The sequence below is a fragment of the Dermacentor andersoni genome, chromosome 8 (assembly GCF_023375885.2).
Source record: "Dermacentor andersoni chromosome 8, qqDerAnde1_hic_scaffold, whole genome shotgun sequence".
Taxonomy (NCBI): Eukaryota; Metazoa; Arthropoda; class Arachnida; order Ixodida; family Ixodidae; genus Dermacentor; species Dermacentor andersoni.
The window spans coordinates 27,416,709-27,444,229 of NC_092821.1; the positions used below are offsets into that span (position 1 = coordinate 27,416,709).

At 44.6% G+C, this 27,521-nt stretch overlaps 1 protein-coding gene across 3 annotated transcripts in view; it reads right to left on the minus strand.

Moving 5' to 3' along the window:
* LOC126526290 (uncharacterized) overlaps nucleotides 1-27,521 on the minus strand; it is a 79,073-nt gene that overhangs the window by 39,763 nt on the left and 11,789 nt on the right. For 2 of the 3 annotated variants that reach the window (XM_055068111.2, XM_055068112.2), the window contains exons 3-5: nucleotides 20,006-20,062; nucleotides 19,122-19,231; nucleotides 15,693-15,867 (exon numbers count right to left, since the gene is read on the minus strand). In XM_055068111.2, the coding sequence (XP_054924086.1) occupies nucleotides 15,693-15,867; nucleotides 19,122-19,231; nucleotides 20,006-20,062 (342 nt within the window). The remainder of the gene's footprint in view (nucleotides 1-15,692; nucleotides 15,868-19,121; nucleotides 19,232-20,005; nucleotides 20,063-27,521) is intronic. The other variant, XM_050174196.3, reaches the window with a different exon arrangement.

Sequence of the window (27,521 nt, forward strand, 5' to 3'; positions counted from 1 at the left end):
GATGAACATACAAACATATATAAACAAGCTTGCGTGAATTGTTTCAGTGGTAGTGAACGGATGTTGCACTGTAAGGTATTCCAGACTTCAATTGTTGATGGAAAACAGCTGGTGTTTAAAGAAATCAGTGCGGGCAGAAAAGGTTGAGATATTCAGAGAATGGTGACCCTCGTACATTATTGTTTCGAAAAAGTCAAATAGATATCTAGAGAGGAGAGGCGAGGAGAATTGATTAACATGTGAAGGAATTTTACGCATTCAAGTCTGTGACGCTCCGCAAGAGCAGTGAGACCAAGTAGGGGAAGAGAGTTAGACTGCGAAATTTCCTTGTCATATCTCCTACAAACAAAACGCACCACCTTTTTTTGCACTGATTCTAGTTTCTTGACGTCACAGTGTTTGTATGGATTCCATACAATGCAGCCATATTCGAGGATGGTGCGAATGAGAGTCTTATAAGTAAGAAGTTTAGTTTCTTGAGGAGTGAGACGCAGCGTACGGTGTAAGTAACCTAGTCATTCAAGGGCCTTGTTACCGGTTATATCAATGTGTTTCCATCATGACAAATCGTGTGTTAGTAGGATACCTAAATATTTGAATTCGAAGACCCTAGTTAAAGTAATATTGTTAAAGGCATAGCCAAAGAAGGAATGGGATGAGCGTCACGTAAAGGACATGGAGACAGTTTTGGAAAAGTTGATATTCATTCGCCATGCTTTGGACCAGTTACAGAAGTCAGCAAAATAGTTGTTAAAGACAATATGACCAGTAGGAAATTTAATGGTATGATATAAAACGCAATCATCTGAAGAAAGGCGTATTTTAACTGAGGTGTGTCCGGGGAGATCATTAATATAAAGCAGGAGTGAAAGAGCACTCAGTACTGAGCCTTGGGAAACCCCCTGATGAAACAGGCATCAAGGGTGAGTTAGTATAGTTGAAACATACATATTGCGAACGCTGGGAAAGAAAGTCAGATATCCAGCCAACCAAGGATGCATATTTTTTAAGTATAGCGAACAGCTTGTGCATAAGTTTAGGGTGTGACACAGTGTCGAAGGCCTTTGAAAAGTCTATAAAATAGTATCAATCTGGTCACCTATGTGTAACGAGCAGCTTATGTCGTGAACGAATTCTGTCAGTTGAGTTATAGTGCTAAGGCTGTGGCTTGTTTTCAAAAACATTGTTCGTGACTGCATTCAGCGTTTTGTACCAGTGATATGCAAGAAGTCGGACAATCACAATCCCTGGATTACGCGAGAAACTTTGCAATTGCAGCGCAAGCTCAAGCGATTAAAGAAAAGAATAAAAAAATCAAGCTCAGCCTATTTAGAAGCAAAAATTCATTAAGTTTTAGAGAAATTAAAACAGTGCATTCTGAAAGATAAAGAAAGATACTACAATAAACAACTTCTGGATTTTATAAAAACTGCACCTGAAAAGTTTTGGCGGTCAATTGCACGAGTTTCTCGTTCTACCGATGCATTTATTATAAATGGACAACATGTAAGTGACAATGTCCAGGTTTCAGCAGCATTTAATAACACCTTTAAGAAAGTTTTCACGAAAGATGACGGGCGTCTCTCACCCTTTAGCATGTCCCTTCCTTCCATGCCTGATGTTATAATTTCTGAAGAGGGTGTTTTTAATCTATTATGAAAACTGGATATTAAGAAATCACCTGGACCAGATGATATTTCGAATGCCTTCCTTAAACAGTATGCAGAGTGGTGTTCAAAGTATTTGTGCGTCCTATTCACTCGATCATTGAAAGAAGGTGTTCTACCGTGTGATTGGAAAACTGCTAGAATTAAGCCTTTGCATAAAAGTGGAGAGAAGTCGTGTATTGAAAATTATCGCCCTATTTTATTAACTTCGACAACGTGCAAATTATTGGAACACATCATTCATAAGCATCTAACTAATTTCCTCGACGAGCATAATGTACTGGCAGCTGTTAAACACGGGTTCAGACGAGGGTATTCCACATGCACTCAACTGGTCGAAACAATCCATGATTTTGCGACAGCAATCAACGAAGGAAAACAAACCGATGTTATCTTTATGGACTTTCGAAAAGCTTTCGATAACGTTTCGCACAATAAACTACTTCACAAACTCAGTTTCATTATAAATAACAAACAGATATTAACATGGATACAATCTTACCTATCTGATCGCCGTCAGTTTGTCGAACTGCATAGAACTTGCTCCAATTACGTTCCTGTCGATTCTGGTGTTCCCCAGGGATCCGTCCTCGGCCCCCTACTGTTTTTAATGTTTATTAATGATATTGTTAAAAACCTGTCCGTACGTGTTAAGTTATATGCAGACGACTGCGTACTGTATGAGAAAGTAAGTTCGGCTGATGATCAAATTAGGCTGAATAATGATTTTGCAAGAATAGTTTCTTGGTGTGAGAAGTGGCAAATTTCAATTAACTCTTAAAAAACCGTATTTATGAGAATAACACTTAAAAAGATCCCTCTTCTATATTACTACACTGCTAATAATAATTTTCTTCATGAAGTCACAGAATATAAGTATCTAGGTCTATGGGTCTCTGATAACCTTTCTTGGACCAGGCATGTCGACTATGTTTCAGCAAACGCTCTCCGAAAGCTTTTTTTCTTACGACGCTCGCTTAAGCTATCAAACCCTGGTACACGCCTCCTTGCCTACAACACTATTATTAGACCAATCTTAGAATATGCAGTAATTATCTGGGACCCTTTTACAAAGGTAAACATAAATAAACTTGAAAGAATCCAAAAGAAAACAGTAAGGTTTATATATAACACTTACGGGCGAGCATCAGTCAGTGACCTCCTCAAAAAAAGCGGTTTACCCTCTATTCCTAACAGAAATCGCATATGTCGCTTAAAGTTTTTCTATCAATTAATTAATAATAATCTCAAAGTTGACACCTCCAATATCCTTACCTATTCCTCGGGGTACCAAACTAGAAATTGCCATTCTCTTTCCATAACGCCATTAAATCCGCGAGTTAATTGTTTTAAATATTCCTTTTTTCCAAGGACCGTCACTGTCAGACAGACATCATTACATTCATTTCAAGAGCATTTGAATTGATTGTTGTTACTTGACCTTGTCGCTGTATTCTCTTGTTGAATTTCTATGTGGAATTTTGTTTTCTTTGTGTCTGTAATTCTGTATCTTAACACAATGTTTCCCACCTGCTATGATCTTGTGTACAAGATCGCAGTATTCATTAAAAAAAAAGGCCGCGTCTAAAACCATGCTGGAAAGTGCATAAAATTTTGTTAGTTTCAAGAAATTCCAGAATATATTTAATGATAATGTGTTCGAGTAATTTACATGAGTATGCTGTTAGCGAGAGTGGCCTATCGTTAGATAACTGAACGTTACCCCACTTCAATAAGCGCAGAATCGAAGCAAGTTACCATGAGGGAGGAAGGGTGGCGGTTAAGAGAGATTTTTTAAGGATAATTGTTAGATATCTGCTGCACCAAAGAGAGTATCGAACGAGAAAAACAGTCGGGATACCGCCAGTACCACGCGACTTCTTGGTGTCTAGGTTGAGGATTAAGTTAAGTACACCCTCAGGAGTCAGTGATATATCGTCGTTTGGAGGGTATGGTTCGGAATCAAAAACAGGCGTTAAAGAGTTGCCAGTCGTAAAGACAGAGTGGAAGTAGGTGTTAAAAGAAGAAGCTATTCTCTGCGAATCAGAAGCTGCAACATCGTTCATTTTTAACGTGTCCGAAGATGACCCAGGTGGTAGGATAGCTTTCCAAAATTTTCGGGGATTAGCCATCATTAATTTAGGCAAGGTTACCTTGTAAGGAAATTCTTTTGCAGCAACCATTTTAGAACAGAGTTCCTTTATGCGCTATGGAATTGCATGTGTTTTGTTGAGTCATCAGAACTTTTCGATCGACGTAATCTGGCCACACGACGTGATAAATGCAAAAGGTCCCTAGTCATCCAAGGAATTTCAGTGTTTGCTTTCTTTGTTTTTAAAGGAATAAAAAGGTTGATACACTTAATGACAAGATTTTCGAAGAAACCTGTCGAGGTATTAGTATCGCTAGCGATTACTTAGTTCAAACTCATTAAAAGAATCACATGGGGCATCTGTTATTGCCAAATCATCGGCGCGGTCAAAGTCAGGAAATGTGCCGCAGATATAGCGGGATTTAGGTACGATGCCTGGAACTGAAATTAACACAGCATTATGGTCAGATATTCCATCAATAACATCGCATTCACAACGGGCATTAAAAAGAGATGTAGTAACAAAGACAAGATCAAGGACTGAAGTTTGTTGAGTGAAATCCTGAACGATCTGGTGCAGGCCACAGGACAATGAAATAGCATTATGGTCAGATATTCCATCAATAACATCGCATTCATAACGGGCATTAAAAAGAGATGTAGTAACAAAGACAAGATCAAGGACTGAAGTTTGTTGAGTGAAATCCTGAATGATCTGGTGCAGGCCACAGGACAATGAAATAGCATTATGGTCAGATATTCCATCAATAACATCGCATTCATTTGGCGCTCTTTGGCCACACTTGGCCCTTGCGCCAATAAACACTACATATCATCAACATCGCATTCATAACGGGCATTAAAAAGAGATGTAGTAACAAAGACAAGATCAAGGACTGAAGTTTGTTGAGTGAAATCCTGAACGATCTGGTGCAGGCCACAGGACAATGAAATAGCATTATGGTCAGATATTCCATCATAACATCGCATTCATAACGGGCATTAAAAAGAGATGTAGTAACAAAGACAAGATCAAGGACTGAAGTTTGTTGAGTGAAATCCTGAACGATCTGTTGCAGGCCACAGGACAATGAAATAGCATTATGGTCAGATATTCCATCAATAACATCGCATTCATAACGGGCATTAAAAAGAGATGTAGTAACAAAGACAAGATCAAGGACTGAAGTTTGTTGAGTGAAATCCTGAACAATCTGGTGCAGGCCACAGGACAATGAAATGTGGACCAAGTCCCGCCCGATAGTTACTTCGTGTCCGCTTGCTTTCATGGAAAACCAATGAACACCAGGACCATTAAGATCGCCCATGCAGATAAAGTTGGATGAATAATTATGACTATCCAAAAATTCACATAGATTGTGTAAATGCTCAATATTAGAACCAGTGACGGTAAGCGAAATTTGTAATCAGACATATATTCAAGTTGAGCTTTGCACCACAAAGACTCAGTATCAGGTGGGGCAAGGCATAGAGTTTCCTACAAAAATTACTAGAGGGAACTCTGGCGCTGCAGTCGTTGTCCTACCATGGGAATGATGGGAAGTACATGGATTTGTCTGATCTTCGTGCTTGTGGATCCAGACGTTCTTGTGGCTTTGTATATTACGCTATATAAATCTTATTGTCGTATATTTCAGCGCAATATATACTCTTCGAAGTGCAGAAGATGCTGTGAACGCGTACAATTGCTATGAATTGCAACGATTGAGCTTGTCCAGGTGGCCAAATTGAAACGCGCCAAGCGTCTCAAGGCACTGGCATGCCCGCAATAAATTCATAAGGGCGTTTCATTCGCTTGTCGATACATGCGTCCGTGGCTTAATGGTTTCAATATCAGGCTTACTTGCTAGAGTCCCTGTGTTCGAATCCTGCCGTCGGGCAATTTTAATGATGTTTATTTAATTATTTATTACGCAATACACTGTTGAAAATGACGAGTTTACAAAGTCACAAAGTCGTTTGAAGCCAAAAGGACGAAGTTTAGGCAAATCCATGTACTTCCCATAATTCCCATGCTGGGACAACCACTCCCATTGCAGCTCCCGTAGACACTAGCGCCAGAGTTCCCTCTAGTAATTTTTGTAGGAAACTCTATGGGGCAAGGAGTACAGAAAAGTGAAGGTGAGATTGAAGAAATAGAGCAAATCCGCCTCCTCTCCCAAGTTTTCTGTCACGCCGAACCATTTAGAGTTTGAAAAGGTTACTGATGCCCGGAGGATATTTCGTTTTTTTCTAATGTGGTTCCTCTATCTCACCACACAATAAAAGTTATGTTGTTAAACTAGTTGTTAAACTAGTATTTAATTTGAAGCTCATTTGACCACTGGGTTCATTGGGAGGGGAAAAAGAAAGCTGCTGTGCTAGCTGCTTTGACGCAGGCAGTTATCACCAAAAAGATTTGCACAAAGAATATAAAAACATGAAGATCAATAGTGTATTGGAATACCATCAATAACGTCATAACATCATAACATAAATAGTGTAGTAGGAATACAGCAGTTTATGTCCTGTAAAAAAAACAATAGAACGCAGAAAAAAAATAACGTCTTTATCCCACAGTAGACATTCTTGCACCCTTCAGGCTGCCCTTGTGTCTGAGCTAGCCTCAGGCTATGAAAGCAGCCCCGGAGCGCGGACCTCTAGCTGAAAGGACCAGGAAATGCACGACAGGACTTACAATGGCAGCGAATAATAACTTTGCAATAATAGCACGTGCAATTCTTTAACGGGCACCTCAAGCACGGTACGCGAGCGTTCTTGCATTTCCTCCCCAACTAAAATACAGCTCGGCAGCGAGTCGAACCTGCGACCTCGTGTTTCGCAGCGCTACGCCGTGAGCCACTTGGCCCATTGCGGCGAGTCCTACAACGTCTGTCCTGCCTGAAAATTGCATTGTGGTAGAACCGAATATCAGGAGCAAATTATAGCACTAAAATAGCTTTGGATTCGGTTGCAGTAATTCCTAAGTCGTAATGACATCCATACTTCATAAAGTGTTAAATGGTACACGCCTTCAGAAAAATAGCGAAATTTGAAAAAAAAAATTGAAATGTTGCAATGCCATCAGCTTAAGAATGGGTTTTATTCTCGGGGGTCACAGAGATGATCATTTTTATATACCCTATAGGAGCGCTAACATGGCTGCCTCGAGGAACGCCAGCAGTTACGCGTTGAATAAAGGATTCGTGATCACTCACGCATAGGTGCGAAACCGAGGGAAAGTATTAGAACAACGCGTCTTATATTGCATTCTAGGGACACCGGTCGACCAAAGTCTTCCTTCACCTATATTCTTTGCAACTTCCTGCAGCGTTGACTCAATGGCTATGGCTTAGATATCAGCAGTTCAGTATATAGCTGAGGAACCCAATGTCTTGCGTTAGGCTCCTGACTCCGTAAGCCCTAATCGTATCCAGGCGAATGCAAGAAAAGTCTGTTTCACATGATGCGATTTTCGTCGCACCGGAAGTGCGATTTCCGTCGTTTGCGATGAAAATCGCAGTCGCAGTGCCGACCCCCCGATTTTCGGCTGCAACCAACCGGTTGGTCGCACAGTCGCACCGTCGCACCGATCGCTGCGATTTTCCGTCGAAATTGCGCGGACAGCTGTCAACGGAGCTATTTCGCCGGTTTGTTTTGGAAAATTGCGTCTCGCACGACAAGTGCAATGCGCGGAGACGTGGATCATCGAATTCCGTACGTACGCGAAGGAAGAATAAAAAACTTGTACCGCATATTCGATTCTCCCATTTATGTACGTTTGTTGACACGTTACGCAGCAACTAAAGTACATTTTCACGTTTGCTGCGTACGCCTTTGCGAGTTGTCAGTGCTAGGAGGTGTTCGATCCCCAGCAGACGACGAGGTCGTCACAATTTTCTTTTGTTGAGTATCATGCAAACATCGCGCTTACGGAGCAGCTTGAATTATTTCAAACTCGGCAAGGGCAAATGACAAGACAGCAAAGTACCCGAAGTTTCAACGTTGCGCTGAACGCGGTACCGTTCAGTTGCCTTTTCTTGTCGGTTTTCAAGCGTGAGTTACCCGATGCATCTTGAAAGCTTATCTTACCTCTTATTTAATTTGACAGAGTAAAAGTGTAGGCTATCGTAATGAATTTGCTACGATAGCATTAAATCCGTGGCTTGAATAAAATATTACATGCACGTTAAGTTCTCTTCTCTGGAGATTTTTTTTTCTTGCACAGAAACCAATAAACATTGACTATGTTGCGGACTTTGTATCCTTACTGCATCTTTATTAACACTTGCTTTGAAAGGTAATTAACTCCAGAGCTAGTAGATTAAGTAAATTGCTTGCTATAGTGGCACAGTGACAAAGTACCCTCCTGCACAATCATGTAGAACTCGTGCAACATTGCGAAAAGCAGGCAAACGGCCTGTTCTTGTGGGGATAAAACAGTATAAAACGACACGCTGAAGAAAAGTAAATCAAAACTGTGCAGTGAAGTCAGCCAGTACAAGCAGGTCTTGCACGTTCACAGCTGATCAAGTGTGCAGAAACATTCATGCCGTACATGTTTCTAATAAGTTTCTAATAAGTTTGTGATCACATATATTAGTGTGTAAACCCATATAACGATATCCACTGCGATTACTATCTTTATAAGTAATGAAATGTCATGCTACTTGCAATAACATATATCACCCGAGGATTTTAGAACAAATTTCTGCATTTCAACTATACACAATATGTGGATTATTCAATAAAGGACTGCAAACTGGGCTTTTTTGCAATGACACACGTATTCCATATTTTACTTACATACAGGCAAGAAAAAAAATCTATAGACAAAAATATTGTTCCTCACTTTATTCACCTGCCACTGTGGCTATAGCATTCTGCTGCTAACACAAGGTGAGGGGTTAATTTGCCAGCCATGGAAGTTGCATTTCGATGGGAGTCATGGGTAAAAAAAAAGCTCTTGCACTTAGATTTAGTTCATCACCTTTTATTGAACCCTTAAACTTCAAAATACTATTGCATAGGGGGGCATACTTATGCAAAATCTAACACCAATAGAAAGCAAATGGCAGAATTGTAAAACAACCATCTTTCGTGCTAATTTGAGCGTGTAAATATCCATTGCATCAATATGTATTGTTCAACAGCACTGCACAAATAAGCATGATCAGGTATAGCAAGGACTCGGTCAGGAAGCTGGTTCTACAGGTATATAAATGTCAAGGCATGAAAGCTCACACTACGTCGCACACATAGCACAAAGAAAACCTTTTTCAAGAGTTGTCCCTTCTAGCAGATATGAGTGGGCCATAAGCAGCAGAAACTTTATTGCAGGACATTGTGTAATACCGCTTATGAAAGAATGAAGAGAGTGAAGAGCCTTTTAACAGCAGTACCTCATGCTACTCTAATAAAAGGAACGATGAGCAAAAACATTTCTGGTAGAGCACTTACACAGTAACTTTCTGAAAGACAGAAAATTCCAGGTGAGAGTTGGAGGTACATTTGGCCCACCCACATCAACAACACAGGCATACTACAAGAAACACTACAGCCTATGGTGTATTACAGTCTGTGGGAAAGCTATCTTCTACAGAAATCAAGAATGATGCAACAAGCCCTCGACAAAACTGCAGACTTTCTTGGCCAATCTGGGCTCTCGCTTTCTGATAAGTCAGCTCATATCGACGTCGGAAAAAAAAAGAAAGACTAGAATCAAGCACTACCCTAGATTGCACATTGTGATCCACATAGCTGGACAAATATGCCCGCAAGTCAACATCCACAAATCCTCAGGTAGTGTAAGCCCATGACAGCAGAGCCATCACGTGGGTGAAACAATTATGCAATGCCTGGACGCTACTTCCACACCTGGTGAAAGAATAATCTCGAAATCATGGAGGTGGATGAGTGGATACTATGGAAAATCGCAGATGCTGTGCTTGTGTCCAAGGTATGGTACGGTATGAATTACCACCAGCACACAAAGAAGACAACTCATCGAATACAGGCATCGGGTAGTAATAACAGGTCTTTCCAACTTTACCATGCTTGAAGATCTCTATGAGAAAGAGCAAACAAGCAAGCACCTAGACAGAGTAGAGTTGCAGCCTGCAGCACAAATTCTTTGTCTCAAGAGCAAAGAACCTCGTCCCAAGATACTATGCCAGCTAGCATATGAGATGCAAAGACGACTACCCCTCCCTATAGAAACACAACCTCAGGAGTACCTGAACTTGAAACACAACAGGCCCATACCGTGAAATATGGGGGCCAACAATTAGACCAGGAGACTGTATGCAACTGCCAAACACACAGAGGAGGTTGCTAATCATGAAGGTGCAAGCAAACATAAGGCACATATAGTACACTGATCTGGCAATAGCAGTGTAACAGTAGTATGACACTATATAAAACTAAACCCCATATGAGTGAGTACCATTCCAGGTCATCCTACACCTAGAAAAGCTGAACTGAAAGCAATCAAAGCAGCACTTGTAGTGCAGATTACACCCTGCACAACACCCTGCTTAGATTCACCAGAAACTGTCTGGGCCTGCACATCACACAAAATTGTCAGGAAAATCAGGACACGCGACTTGTGAGCACATGGCCAGAAATTAAATTACAGGATACATAGCCATGCAGATATTCCAAGACACAAGCGGGCTTATAAGCCCGACATAATAACTGAAAACTAGATGAGTTTGTGTGTATTCATTATTAACTGAAGTGCAACAGATAGACAACAGACAAGAACGAAGTGCTCTGTGTGTTCACTTCGTTCTTGTCCATCGTATTTCTGTTGCAATATAGTTAATGAATTCACGAGGCTGCACAGGAGAAGAATGATACCTCTGCCCAAGGGCCCGATTTCACATCCCAATCCACGCGTGTGCGCGCGCGCACACACACACACACACACACACACGCTCACACGCACACACACACAGGCACAAATGTTGCAAGAGTGCATAGCATGAAGCAGTATCAACAGGATGGCACTAGATAAGGATGAGGACTAACTTTCAACTGAGGTACATTTGTAAAAATGTGGCGAGTTATACAAATTACCAGAAGAAAAAAGGATGTTGAGCAAAACGAGAACAAGGTGAAAGCAGGAGCCAACGTTTCGACAAGTGGACTTGTCTTCTTCAAGGTCCACGTGTGGGAACGTTGGCTCCTACTTTCACCTTGTTCTCATGTTGCTCATCGTCTTGAATTTCCATCTCCCACCTTCCCCGAGTTTTCCCCAGAAAAAGAAAGACATCTTTGCATGATAGATAAAAATTGGTGCTTGATGCAGCCAAACAGAAATAAAAATGCTACAGAAAGAAAATACAGAAAAATTCCAAGTGCAGAAAAAAATCATTACAATTGCCAATCCTGCATGCCAGCACCTTTCAAGAAACACTGTTGTTATTCCAATAGACAGACTGACAGCTTGCTTATGCAAGCACATTCTTCCAGTTCCATGCCATTAGGAAAAAAATGAGTTTCCTGGAAGGTAGCCACATGCACACTTGGTGATCACAATGTTTCTTGCCCTGGACTTGTATATATATATATATATATATATATATATATATATATATATATATATATATATATATATATTCTCCCTTTCCTGCTTTTATGTTTGGTTTCATCAAGCACTAGTCTTTATCAGGTATTATTGCTGTACTACTTTATGGTAACCTTTATAAATCACTGCATTTTCACAAGAAATCTTTGAATTAAAAGTTAGCGTACCCTGTTCTTACTGCTTCACACTATACATTCTTGCTACATTGGCCAAATAAAAGATTTTATAAGGTACACAGAAGCATCATAAGGGCTATTAAAGTGACTTGTTGCAGTCTAAAAAAATGAATAGCCTGGCTGCAAATGGCACCAGAGAACACATAGGACAAACAAGAAAACCGAGATGATCTAACTACCAAAAGTTTAATGTACACACCGAGTAAATGCTCGTTGACAAGCAATAGACTGAACATACACAAAAAGGAGAAGCAAAAATTCATGTGCGTTTCCTGACAGGAAATGCAACCATTTCTAACGGAGGCCGTGCTGACAAGATTAACCCAGCATTTTTAGATCTACAGCTTCCGTAATTTCCCTAGGCAGCCGATCTGCACAGAATGCTAGCTTCTTCCTCGACATGTACGCTCAGATGTGGAGAGTGCATTGTAGAGGAAGCTAGCATTCTGTGGAGATCGGCTGCCTAGAGAAATTATGGAATCTGTAGATGCAAAGACACTGGGAGAATCTTGTGTCAGCATGGCCTCTGTTACACTTTCAGAGATGGATGCGTTTCTTGTTGGGATCTGTATGGACACACATCAGATCTTGCTTCTGCTTTTTGTGTAAATTTGATTTATTGCTTGTCGACCAGCATTTACTCGGCATGTTCAATAAACTTTCATTTGTTGATACACTTCATGATTGTCCCGGTCTCTAGCAGAAAGGTGTTCATTCTTTTTACAATGAAGCTGTATATGCCTAGGCAAAACACTCGTGGTCCGATCACAAAAACCCTAGTGTGGCGGTGTGAGCCATTCTTTAAGGGGGTGTGAGCCATTGCATTCGTCTTGCATGATGGACGGAGAAATTTTTTGTTGGGTAGACATAGAAATGCTTATGCATTTCAAACATGCATTTATCTACATATTATTGCAGGGAAGGGACACAGAGGGGGACGGGGTTAACACAAGATCATGATGTCATTATTATCTCGCAGCAAAGGTGTGGTGGGCCATTCACTAGACCGATAGTGACGTCGTTTCTCTCTAGCAGCAGAGCGCGCATGCAGCAGTCTCTCTCCGACTTCCGAATAGGTTCAAAAATGTGTCCCTGTATTTAATTAAATGAAATGTGCAGCACCGGTGTGTCACTTGGTAACTACAGTGCATAACTGAGTCATAAACATTATGATTAACGCATTACAAAACACAAGTGCGTAACATAATTCAGAAAGACTTTGATGGACCCGCTGGATTAACACAATGAACCACTGATTGCACTTTCCATGATGGTGATGTTGCAAAGTGCGATGTGTGGCATTCCAAATAAACAATGTGATAAACACAATGAACCACTGATTGTACTTTCCATGATGGTGATCTTGCAAAGTGCGATGTGCGGCATTCCAAATAAACAATGTGATAAACCCAAGCCAACCATGTGCATAACCTCATTAAGAAACATAGACATAACCAATAATATAGAATGACGTGAATAAACCATTGGAATTAACCCAGTGATAAACACCGGGGCCGCACATTACAGCTTCACTGGTTTACCGTCTGTACAGGGTGCATGGGCAGTAACTTTTTCTGTTATTGTTTGTTAAGTATTGTATAATGTTGTGTCAGTAAAACACGTTGGGCTAGTTGGTGCAATGTATTGGTACTGCTCTTTTTGCTGGTTTCTTTCTTAATGTTGTGCCCTTCTTCCTTTTGTAACAACTTTTTTATTCCCTCTTGCATAACACTCCAACCTTGCAGCCTGCGAGGTATGTAAATAAATAAGTACATAAGCACGTCATTCATTCATCTGCATACACCTCGCACCATTCCTTGCTCAACAAACGTCACTGTGTTTATGTCTCGCAGCGTGCATCTATATTAACTGCCATTTGCGTTTCGGTACGGTTTGTGAACAGTGTAATGCATAAAGATTACATGACATTAAGGTTGTGACCTATGCGGTGCATAAGCAAACCTTGCAAAAGATAACATGCTGGATTGTTGAAAATAAGACAAATTGTATATATCGCAGTTACTTTAAAAGATTTATTTGACCACTTGACAAAAACTTCACTTCGCATAGATTTCAACACGTACACTGAATCTGCAGTTTTTTTTTTTTTTTTGCTTATTAATGTAGTCGTTACTGCATGGCCACATAGTAGATTTGAAAACAAAGTTAAATAAATTTGTTTGTTGCAATATAACAATATGTGTAGATAACTGCGATTGTACACCAGAATTGATACAAACATGCACAGTATAGGATGCAGACAAATGCTCAGGACAAACTCCAAATGTTTGCATCCTGATACTTATGAAAGTGAACGGTTTCATTCCATGGCTGTCAATGAGAGGGAGAGAGAAAACTTAATTGCGTTCGTGGATCAAAAACGCATTGATAAGCTTAGACATATAGTTATTGCTTAACACTTTCGAAATGAATAATTATAGCTTGCTATTGACATTGAAGCAGCCTTTCGACAGCAAGAAAAGGAATCAGTTTTTCCAGCTCTGAACATTGAACTGCAGGAAATGCTAGCAGGCATAAAATTCTGCCAATATAATCTGTTTAGGAATACCAAATTGGAATAAACATTGAGACTTGCATTTGTACTTTCTCTTGCTGAGCAATTTAGTTTGAAATGACTCCCATAAGCATGTTGTAACAATGTGGATATAATACAGGTTAAATGCGTGACTAGCTTAAGAAATCTGGATGATTGCTATAAATTACAGTGAAGAAACTATAATATCTAATAACATTAATAATAAAATATTAATATTTATTTCCACAAAACAGGCTAACCGTGAGGGGCATGCGAGGCTGAGCAGAAAGCTTAAAAATTCTACGGCAAGTGCGCCTGCCGCGGGCCTACGATCCTGCATTATGAATAGCGCGTATTGATATGGTCTTTTTGTTAGAAGTTCCGAGTATACTACCAGCTCGAGACACGGGACAACAAAGTGGACGAGAAGCGTGTCTTTTAGAATGCTATGTTACAACGTACAGGTTTCTACAAAAGTGACGGTAACTGCTCGAAAAATTTGATGCGTCGGCTTCTGCGCCTTTAGAAATATTTAGAGAGGACCCCCATATATATATTCGCAGCGCAAGCACGGCGATGGACGAACCAGGCTAGCGCTAAGGTTGAATTTCACAACACAATTTTCATTCCACGTCGTAATCACACATCGTTTGAGGCTTCGTTCAGTGGCACACGCGGGCGTTCGGGTTGGTGCTTCTTGTTGCGTTTGGCGTAAGAATATGGCTAGGAGCAGGTACCACATATGCGCAATTACGGGCAATATACACGCATAATTTCTCCAGAAGCTGACGCCGAGCACGGGTAGCGCGAGGATCTTGTTGGGCTGACACGACAACTTCGTGGCAGCCCAATTCCGAATACTGCATACGCGGTGAGGGTAGCTATATGAACTTGTCGATAGGTCATCTTGTAGATTGTTGTAGCGCAGGCAGAACGAAACGGTCATAGAAGGTAGATAAGACAACACACAGCGCTGAACCATAGAATAAAGAGCCGCTGAACCACCTGCGAACAGCTGTTTACGTGCGCGATGTCGCACTGAACTACAGAAACCGCCGTCGCGCACTCCAAGACAAATCTTAACTAACGTATTTAAATTAGTACACGTACAAATTATTTGCTTCTAATCAAGAGAAGTTAATAATATTATAGTCTAAACATTTTATTCATTACAATAAAAGAATTATGCAGCGTGTGCTATGAAACCTGGCAGTAAGCAACTCTGGGCGTCGCACCAGTCGCATTGTTGAAATCGCAATCATGTGAAATGAGCCCTCTAAAAATCGCATTGCGACGCGTGCGACAGCACCGATTTTCGTCGTTTCACATTGCAGTCGCAGCATGTGAAACAGCCTAAAGGCACCGCTGCCTTGACTTATCTGCGCGCAATGGAAATTAGCGACACGAGGGAGAAACATGCGGAATAAATAACGTGCAAAGCGAACCATCTGGGCTGTGGCACCAATGAAGCTGATAACACTTTGTGCACAATTATTCTCTAAGAAACTGGGCCTGCAGCTTTGCAGGTCGGCTATTTCACACCACATCGCGCACACAGCCGCTGCCATCTCATTTTAATCTGTTCGGACAAAACGTGCCACGTCACGGCCTGCAACCGCGGAAGGCGTACCTGTCAAAGCTTTCCCGATGATGCTAAGTCTATCACTGGTCGTTGACACAGGATCCCTTTTTTCTTGACTGGAGCGAGAGTTAGGTTGCTCTGCAGCCGTGATATCATTTACTGCTTGCTGTCGTTGCTGCGTAATCGCAGTCTCAGCCGGAACACTCGAAGGCAACGGGGAACGCTGCATGAGAAAAGACCCGAGGTTAGGCGAGTTTCAGGGCTTCGCTAGAACATCCTCATTTGTGTGACAGAGAATTATCCGCAAAGCGCATTACCGGGTCCTTTTACACCGTGCAACGGCCACTCGTCTGCATTCTACGTGTACTGCAAAAAAGCGTGCCAAATAGTGACATTGCGTCGAAAAGAGTCCTTTGTTCAGGCCGAATGAACAAATTGGGCCTGAATAAGGACAAAGTGAGACTTTATGAAGACATTATATGATAAAAATGTAATGCTCCTATTTGGCACGCATTCTTTGCAGTACGCGTACTCCAGCCAATCTTAGAGCAACGCGGTCACCCGGTTGGAAAATAGCGTCGGCCTCTACTGCAATACATGTTGACATACATGTCCACAATGGTCTACTACGTGCGAAAATGAGGCAGCAGCGTTTAATGGATAAATATCTTCATTCTGCGCACTGAAGGCATGCATTTCGGTACTACTACACAGTACAATAGAGCCCCGCTTAGCGAGAGAGAATCTTGGTTCGAGCTAGTTGTTATGTTATACGTCAGAGAATAAGCGGCGCAAAACGCACCAATGACAGGGGGTAGCGCGTTTTTGTAAACTTATTGCATTGAGACATCTACAGCTGGCAGAGTTGATACATATATTGAGCGCGCTTTGAGCTAACCTCATCGGTTTCATCGGTATACGATCATCATGAGCCCAGACCGTCACGGCTGGTGCTATCTGCGGCCTCGCCTAATACAGGCGTTGGGTCTGGTTCCGTCTTTTTAAATGGTGAAGCACTATATATATATATATATATATATATATATATATATATATATATATATATATGCTGCTGCTCTGAACTACAGCAACAATTTAAGTGCCGAATTTTTGCAAAGCTGCTAAGTATTACAATAGTAACGTTTTCCCGTAAGTCGCAAAAGTGATACGACATTTGTTTGATTCACATTTATAACATGTGCACTTTCGAGAACTGAGATGGTGCAGAGATATGGATTTGTAAAATTTCGGCTTGACTTTATTTATATACTAACATTTGCTAGATGTAACAGAATTAGAACTCTAACTGAAAAACCTGTTTCCCAAGTTCGTAGAATTAACATTTCTCGCTTAAGTACAACATTTCATCGAATGAATGAAGCGGTTGCATAATGAGAGCATTTCTGCGTAGCCTTATCCTAGGGCGAGCCCTTTCAGGAATATTGCTTCATGTTTTTTTTTTCACTTATACTTTCACCCCCAATCGCGCTGAATAAACGAAGCTGTCTTGCGTTTGCGCCTTCGTCCAACGTCCATAAGGAATGAGATGTAAGGTACCCAGTAGGAATTGTTCACCTGGACTTCAGGAGTTTCTTCTAAATATATTGACGATGTACAGCCATTGTACGATGTTTGGAAATAAGGTCGCAAATAACAAGATGTGTCGCCAAGCGCTGCGGCAGAGCTGCGGTATAGCACGTGTGATGCTGCGATGCTCATTCGAGCTGGCCAGCCCAAGTCATCTCAAAAAGTAACGGCAGAACCAATCTCACGATGACTTACAACGTTGACGCAATTTTGTTTCGGGCAATGTAACAGCGCACCGCATTGTTCAGTACAAGCTTATTCAGAACTTACAGCTGTCATTCCCAGATTTCCATTGCTTCGGATACGTGCGACGTACACTGTCTGCCGGATTGGCTCACTTTGCTACGCCGCTCGCTCGAGCGGGTCGGCCACGACCGCGACCGCGAGGGCACGACCGCGAGGGCATGACGACGCGCACTGACGACGACAGAATAAGGAAAGACGTCGATGGAATGATGAAGACGGTATGACGACGACGGCATCACGACAGTGGCATGACGATTCTGAAATAATCGTCATGCTATCACGCCGACAGCGTGACGGTGACCGTATGAGAGGACAATGGGACGATGACAAGCATATGATGACGACGCTATGACGACAGTTGGATGGCGATAGCGTGGCGACGTTATGACGAGAATCTCATGACAAAGCTGGAACGATGACCACGGAACGAACACGACGACACCTTGACGAAAGTACGAAACTACGACAACAAATCCCCGAAGAAATGACGACAACGCCTCAACGATGTCGTGACAACGGCGGCATAATCACCGTTCAATGACGATAGCATTATTACGGTGGAATGGCAAAGAAGGAATGACGGCGAGGGAAAGCCGTAGGCGGTATGACGACGATGGCAGGATGATAACTGGATGACGTTTCTGAAGCGATCACAATTGTCTGATGACAGCGTGACGACGACGACTGTGCGAGAACGACGGCTTGACGACGATACAGGACGAGTGGAGGGTGACGAAGCTGACGTGATAACGATGGAACGACCCCGATGGCTTCACGATCGAGAGCACTAACTTACAGTTCGCAATATATACTATATAACTATATATACACTATATAACTTATAGTTCGCAACCTATATTTGCAATAATAAATTCGACTGGCCGCTACCGCACTCCGTGTCGGTTTGTAACGATGCGGAAAACTCTCTGGATCGTAGACACTGAAAGCCCGCCCAAGCTGAACGTTCAGTGGTTCCCAGAACAATCGTAACAGACACGTGACCAGAATTCTGTCAGATCTCGGTCGCCCTCCCGGCCGCCCCAAGATGAGAGCGATGACAGCGCGGCGTTTTGAATGAACCAGGCCCCGAATGTTCTGAGTGGTTGATTTCTCCTAGCCAAATGAAAACTGCAAAGTCAGGGTGCACTAGTGTGCTTGTAAGGGATGAGGCAAATCGCCATTAGTGCCAAAAGCTTTCGAGCTACGAAGCTTCATCCATTCCGCGGTCGAATGACAAGCTGGATTAATCACGCAAGGGCTTTGAAAGTTTTTTGTACGGACAGTGCAGTAGGTTTTAATTGTTGCTTTGACGTCAGTCATTTACGAGTGGGCTTTGAACATCACAGTGTATTACCACAATAGGAATATGTGGGCTTCATTCGGTGCGGTACGTAGCTGAAAGAATCGCTCTCTGCAACTAACTGGTTTTTGCTTTACATCAGCAGACACTTGGCAGATGGACGACAGTGATCGACAAGTGTGATGTGTCAGGATAAATTGTAGTGCAGAAATCGTCTTGCTGTTGACAGAAGGCAATTACTAAAAAAAGTGAACCATATACAGCCCACTCCAATGTTGGCAATCGCATACGGCCAACACAACAACAATAGAACTCCCTGTGCACATTATACTAAGCCAGCTCACCATGAAGCACCCCGTCATGTCCGTTAACGACGCCTTGCTGAATGCAGCATTCCAGGAGGAACTGTTGGAAACGCCTCCTCCTCCGTTAGCTGTCGCCGATGTCATGGGTGCTGGGCAAAATTAAAGTAATAAATAACAAAGTTTAATAAAAGCTGATTCACTGTATGGAAATGGTGATAGCGCGTGAAAAATACCATTGCTAGTTTCTACTAGTGAAGTTTTCTTTCTGCGAAACAAAGATACCCGCTTGACTCAAAATTTGAAAATCTAGAGTGGCATCCTGCCAACAAGAATCCGTCAAAGGAGCCGAGACATCCTTCGTTCATTTTCTTGAGTGTTTGGCACAAGGCTGCGTCACGGAAATGTCTAGCCACGTCGATGTACCATGGGTAGTAATAAAACGAGTGAACTGGACACACAGGGAAACGCTACTTGGAACAGTCTCTTCTTGCGACCCTGTGCTACCTTGTGCACTACTAGCGACAGCGTAATCTAAGCATATCAGCGCGCTGTACCAGAAAAGCGGAAACACTCGACAACCTATCAAATTGAGTCAACTCCGTGCTGGCACTGCAAGGAACTCATTTTCTTTCAATTTTAGCGAGAAAAGTAGCATTCTCACACACATTTGACTAGAGAGCCTGCATGCCACTCACGTATAGCACTTGAATTTAGTATCCGCACATTTCACTAAGTCTTTCTATCTCTACCGCTTTAATAATAACCCTAGCTGACTCTTGCGGTTGAAAATTCTGCCTGTATCAAACAACAGATAACAGCAACAAGCCTTCCAGTGCATCGCAAGTAAAAAGAAAGAAAATCTTGCAGGTGGCTGTCTTGCAGTACACTGTACAACGCCTGAAGGAGAGTAGATATGCGCTCACCCGATGTCATCAGGTCGGATGTACCAACATTCATCCGAGCTTCTGCGGCCCGGACGACTGGAAAAATGTACAATGGCGTGTTGTTAAAAACCAAATGCGAAACAACGCAACTAAGTGTTCATAAAAATAACAAAGATTACTCGCACTATCGGAATTGATACTATGGAAAGTATTTTTCCGGTTTTTGACGATTCTACCCCTCTGCGAGTCTTCGAAGAGTTATCAGATGAGCAAGTGTGTTTGCGTAAGTCAAGCAGTTCTGTTTGAGAGGAGGCTGTCTGCGACGAGAGAAGCAAGACGACCATAATGATGTGTGGCGCGACGGCGTCACGACGGCTCGAGCTGTTTTTTCTTGTTTTTTAAGTCTAGAGCGTTAGATCTCTATGTTGCAAGGTCGCGTTGTGAGGTACGGAAAATATTGACACGTGGACTTGTTTATTTTTTACGGGTAAGCGCTTTTCACCGCCTAACAAATGTTATCGCTCAGCGCGGCACGCGCCCGCATGTATCAGAAGTTTCTCGAATGTTATCGATTGTTCTGTTGTCACCGAAGTTTGTATAATCTGATTTCAACTGCGACGCGAATTGCGTAGAACTGTCTGGAAGACACGCAGGCTCCACCGATTACAATGGGACCTTCGATTACTCCTGTATAAAGCCGACGCGCTTGACCGGCAGATCAGATTTCGACGATCGCCGACAGTGTTCGCCGCGATTGCTGTGCTTTGAGTGTAACTTGCTTTTGCGGGCACAAGTTCGCCTAATAAAAAGTTCGTTTTCTCATTCACAGTTTTTACAGCTGTATCATTCACCATCACTACTACGTGACATCTATTGGAGGTGCCAGTGCGTTCATGTACCGAACGCGCCTCAAAGCCGTGAGCCAAGCCCTAGCCGCGAAGACAACACCAACGTCAACACCAACACCAGGTTGCATGGGCTGCCCCCGGAGCACGGATTTTGCCTGAGGAGACCAGTAAGTGCACGGCCACGACAGCAGCTACAATGGCAGCCCCAGTGTCGCCAACACCAATCGTGCTGCAGCCACCACCGACGTTCTGCGGTTCAACATTCAAGGACCCGAAAAGCTGGCTGGAGACGTATGGGAGGGTCGCTACGTTTTAACAGCTGGAACAGGGACGACAAGCTGCGACATGTCTATTTCGCATTGGAAGACGCCGCCGGGACGCGGTTAGAGAATCGACAAGCCACCTAAACGACGTGGCACCTGTTCCGAAGCGGCTTCCTGCAGACATTCACAAGCGTCGCGCGGAAAGAGCACGCCCAAGCTCTACTACAAACCCGAGTACAGCTGCCCAATGAGACCAATGTGATCTTCACGGAGGAGATGGCCTGTCTTTTCCGGCACGCTGACTCGGAAATGGCGGAGGAGAAAAAAGTCCGTTTCCTGATGCGGGGCGTCAAGCATAAACTTTTCGCCGGACTGATCCGCCACCCGCCCAACACCGTAGCTGAGTTTTATACAGAGGCATCGACGACTGAGTTGGAAATGCGCACTAGGCAATATAACCGCCAAGTGCTCACGCCGCAGTGTGCCATCCAAGCACTCCGTTCCGACAACCTTCAAGAGACCATCAGGGCCATTGTGCACGAACAAACTGCGCAAGATCTTCCCTTCGTCGCAACCCCAGGTGGCCTCGGTGACTGGCATTGTCAAGGGTGAACTACATCGATCTCTTGGAGTTCCTCAGGGGCAGCCCCAATTACCGCAACCCCAGCCATAAGCGATGACGTAGGCCGCCGTTGCCCGCCGACACTGTCCACCTCCGCGTCACGCCGGGGCCCCGCAACGCCGCAATTCCGTCGTCCACCGCCGCCGCTGCCAGCACGCCCGACCGTTGCCCAGCGCAGCGTTCCAAGGAATACCTACGTTTAGCGCACCCCCGACCATCATCCGCTGTGTTATCACTGCGGAAAAGCGAGCCACATCTACCGCCGGTGCACATACAGCGAAATGGGACTGTGAGGATTCGCCGCGAACGCTCCGCGCCTGAAGGAAGTTAAACGCCCTCGCGGTATTGCCGACTAGTCCGCCGCCACGTAGCGGAGCCCTCGACGACCATCAAGTTCGCCGTCACCAGGCCGCTACCTGTCGCCGCAGCGCCGTCCATACACTGGCCCAGCCCGGGGCCGCTCTGCGAGCCCATATACGGAAAACTACAAGCAGCAACCGATGGAGGTGCGGTTGCTGTTCGTCGAACTGACGAATATCCTCCGTTGACGACGAACACGCCGAAGACACTATCTCGGCAACATAACAACGACACGCCGCCATCCCGACGAATCTTGCAAGCAAAGAATGCACCGACCAAATACCAGACGACGCGGCGTGCCAGCCACACGTAAACGTGATGCAGCCGTGATCTGACGCCAAGACCTAACTGCAACGTAAAACAACCACAGACCTCGACGTGCTTCTCGACGGCCACGCAGTCACCGCCTTAGTGAATACAGGAGCCGACTACTCCGTGATGAGTAGACCCATCGCCACCCAGTTGAAGAGAGTCAAGACTGCATGGAAAGGCCCTGAAATGTGAACAACTGGAAAACACCTAACAACGCCAACTGGAATATGCACGGCAAGAATTACCGCTCAGTATCGGACCCTGCCACCTTCGTTATCCTCTAACAGTATTCACGAGACGTCATTCTCGGCATGGACTTCCTGAACCAACATGGCGCAGTCATCGACATGAAGTCAAAGTCGATAACGCTGTTGGAAGATCGAGCAATACAACCGCAGACCTGTCGTAGTCCCCACGCCTTGCTCAAAGATCAAGTGGGTATCACGCCTCGCTCCAGCATTGTTTTTTGCGTCGGCACCAAAACACCTGGAGACCTAGAAAGCGTCATCGAGGGTGATCAATGTCTACTGCTCGATCGTGAAATTTGCGCCGCAATAGGGACCTCTCGATTGCACGTAGGAAAAACGGAAGCGATGGTGACAAACTTCAGCCAGGAGTTCAAGCATATGAACACGGGCACGACGATCTCGTACATCGAGGAAATTGAAGAAACCAGCAATACGTTTGTCCTCTCAGATTCCGCCACATTTACCCCGACGACCATAGTTCCCTAACCAGACTTCGACATAAATCCAAGTCTCCCCGTAAGTAAGCATCAACAGCTGAGTAATCTTTTTCGACGATACAAAGACTGCTTTTCGACGTCATCGAGGATTCGACAAACAGCAGTTGCAAAGCATCGCATACTAACCGAAGAGTGCGCTCGACCACTCCACCAGAGTCCTAACCGAGGTTCGACTCGAGAAGTCGACGAAATGCTGCTCGACGACATCATCCAGCCGTAAAAAAGCCCATGGGAATCTCCTGTGGTCTTGGTGAAGAAAAAGGACGGAACCCTCTGTTTCTCCATAGATTATCGTCGACTGAACAAGATCCCGAAGAAGGACGTATACTCCTTCCAACGGACAGACGACGCATTGGATCGACTCTGTAACTATAAATACTTCTCGTCAATGGATCTCAAGACTGCTTACTGGCCTGAAGTTGATGAGAGGGATCGCGAAAAGACCGCCTTCATGACGCTAGACGACCTCTATAAGTTCAAGGTCATACCATTCGGACTGTGCTCGACGCCTGCAACATTCCAGCGCGTCATGGAGACGGTGTTAGCGGCATTGAAGCGGCAGACCTGTCTTGTTTACTTGGATGACGTCGTGATCTTCGATGAAAATTTCGACGATCACCTTAGGCGGCTTGCGACAGTATTAGAGGCCATCAAGTCATCAGGGCTCTCTCTGAAGCCGGAAAAGGGCCACTTCGCTTAATAAGAGCTGTTGTTCTTGGGCCATCTGGAGTCCGCCCCGACCCGCAGAAGACAGCTGCAATCGCAATGTTCCCGCAGCCTATCGACAAGAAGACAGTGCGCAAATTCCTTGGCATGTGTGCCTACTACAGGCGCTTTGTTAAGGTCTTTTCACGCATCACTGGGCCACTGACACATATAAGAAAACGTGACGTCGAGTTCAAGCGGGAAACCTCGCAGGCCGACAAATTTCAAGAACTCAAAGGGCATGCAGTTGCCGCCGGTACTTGCGCACTTCGACGAGGACGCTGATACCGAAATCCACACTGACGACAGTAGCCTAGGCGTCTTTGCCGTCCTAGTACAGAAGAAAGAGAGACTTGCACAGGTGATAGCTTACGCTAGCCGGTCGCTGTCAAACGTGGAAGGAAATTATTCTATGACCGAGAAAGAATGCCACGCCATCATTTGAGCTACAGCAAAACTCCGTCCTTACTTAAAAGGCAGCTGTTCAAAGTCGTCAGCGACGATCACGCGTTGTGTTGGCTAGCAAGCTTAAATGACCCTTCAGGACGCCTGGCGCGGTGGAGCCTCAGACTCCAAGAATATGACATCACAGGTAATCTACAAGTCCGGACAAAAACACTCTGACGGTGATTGCCTATCACGCGCCCCCATTGACCAACTGCCACAAGATGACGATGGTGACGACGCCTTTCTTGGAAGCCTTCGCTGGACAGTAACGAGTGGACCTGGAGCTAAAAAGCCTCGTCGAGTATTTGGAAGGAAACATCGACGTTGTCTTCAGGGCATTTCAGCGAGGATTGTCTTTGTTCTCGCTTCAAAGCTACCTACTCGTAAAGAAGAACTTCTCAGCAGTCCGCATCAACTGTCTTCTTTTTCCCTCAGCGCTGAATCTCTAAGTACTGCATGCCCTGGATGACGATCCGACCACTGGGCACATCGGATTCTCCCGGACGTTGTCGAGGATACAGGAAAGGTACTGCTGGCAACGTCTGACCACCGACGTTGCCCGTTAACTCATGGCATGCTGAGACTACCAGTGACGCAAGACACCACCGACAACACCAGCGGGCTTACTACAGCCGGTCGAGCCTCCTTGCCGACCATTTCAGTAGACCGGGATGACTTGTTGGGACCCTTTCCGACGTCAACGTCCGGAGTGGATCGTCGTAGCGACGGACTACCTCACCCACTTCGCTGAAACGAAAGCTCTGCCAAAAGGCAGCGCAGCGGAAGTGGCGAAATTCTTCGTCGAGAACATTCTGCTGCGACACGGCGCCCCAGAAGTCCTCATCAATCACCGGCAGAGGAACGGCCTTTACAGCAGAGCTCACCCAAGCCATTATGCAATACAGCCAGACAAGCCCCAAGAGGACAACTGCATACCACCCACAGACAAATGGTCTTACGTAGCGCCTCAGTAACACCCTCGCCGACATACTAGCAATGTACGTCGATGTCGAACACAATACCTGAGATGCCGTCCTGTCACACGTAACCTTCGCTTACAACACAGCGGTGCAAGAAATAACACAGATCACGCCGTTCAAGCTGGTTTACGGCAGGAACCCGATGACGACTCTCGACGCCATGCTGCTGCACGTCACCGACGAAGAAATCTTGACGTCGCCACGCATCTCCAGCGTGCCGACGAAGCCCGACAGCTCGCCCGCCTGTGGATCAAGAGCCAGCAGAGTACCGACAGCCGACACTACACCCTTCGACGACGCTACGTCGACTACCAGCTCGGCAACCGTGTTTGGGTTTGGACCCCAATACGCCTACGAGGGCTCGATGAGAAACTATTACTCCGCTATTTCAGACCCTACAAGATCATCCGGCGGACTGTCGCACTCGACTATGAGGTCGTGCCAGATGGCATTTCACTCACAGCGGCGCCGTTCACGACCTAAAATAGTTCATGTTGCGCGGCTTAAGCCGTTCTACCAGCGCTAACGAACTTTGGGACTTTACATAGCTTAACTTTGGGCAGTTTTTGGACTGTGTTACTTTGGAATTTGCTTCTTTGTTTTGTTGGTTTTGTTTAATAAGTGCCCTTTTTGGTTTTGGGTCTCCTGTTTGGTTTGCAGCATCGGGGCTATGCTTTTCGAGAGGGAGGCATTGACACGTGTACTTGTTTGTCTTTATTAGTTGACCGCTTTTCACCATCTAACAAATGTTATCGCTCAGCGCGGGACACACCCACACGTATAGGAAGTTTTTCGAATGTTTTCGATGGCTCTTTTTGCTGTCTGTTGTCTAAATCTTCGGGATGGTCTTAACTGGAACGCTGAAACATGTTTAGCAAATTTTCGTGGCTATCCTGGAAGTTGTGCTGGTCCTAAGGCATCTCCTAAGCAAAGATTACGTCACTAATGTAACGTCATGTCGCCTTATATAGTTGAGGTTGGGACAGTTTAAAAAAAGTTAGTGCCATTGCACTCTGTGAAGGTGGATAACCAGCGAAGCTGGGTTTGTGGTCCCCTGAATGGCGTACAGCCCATTGCTGTGCGTAAAACGCCGTATCCGCATAAATGGAAGGCGAGGCCCGACTAGTCGCTCCTGCGCAGTGTTCAGCCTCGGAATATGATGAGGCACCTGGGGGCACGAATACCCATGCGTCGTTGCAAAACGCCGCACACACCTTTTACTAACGAATCCCGGCATGTAGAAGAGCCGTACACTTCACCAACTCCGAGGGCACACACGGCCTCACCGCAGCCAAGGCGATCGTGCGTTGGTCGACGTCCCGCAGTGCAGTAATGGTTGTGAGGTCACTCGAAAACCAGAAGCGCTCGCATACAACACAGGCCGCACAAAATTGGTGCCCTACAAACTCCCTCTGAAACCGGGCCGTTGTTCCGTGAAACGTTCCAAGTTTGCGGGAACATGGATGGTTCGCATTTCCTTCCGCGTCGTGGTCCTGGCGGGCAGCACACTTACGGGACTGCCACCACGGGAGAGGAGAGGGAAAGGGAAGGAGATACGCAAGCGCTTAGAGCGCCGACAAAGAGGGGTCGGTGTGAACATAGACATGGCCGATGCGTGTAAGCGTAGTATCTGTTCTTATCAACTTAATATCTGATACGGGCTGTGTTGGGACCTAAGTTATCAAACTTGTTTTTGCATGTTGGTGGACTGCTTAAAGGGCAACTTCGGCGATTTCTCGATGTCCATCGATCTTAATAAAATTCTGAATGCATGTTCTCTTTTGCACTCTGATTATGCCAGACTGTGCCAGACTATACGGCTGCGAGTAATTTAGTTTCCCTGAAAATGCAATTTTAAAGATTGATTGCGTTCCCGTCTCATGACTTTCTACTGGTCACCCTGTGTGTGTGACGTCAGAGACTACACCGCCACTGCCGCTGAAATCGTCGCCTAAATCTCCGATGTCTAGTTCGGAAACTCCGTAAAAGATCCCTGTGGCGTCAGGAGACATCACCAGCATCGCTTCTTCGGCGTTAACGCCAAGTGTACTGCGTGTTTAGCACGCGTTCTGCGTCTTTGCATTATGGTAGTGTAGGATCTGACGTCATTGACTCATAGTGCCGTCGCACGAATCAGCTACCCGTTTCGGTTTCTGTATCCTGTTTATTAGTCATTTAATCTTGTTGGTGAATGTCTAAGCGAATTCAATCAACCTACCGATGACAGGACTGTAAATGCCATTTAAAATGACAATATCCTAATGTGGTTAAAA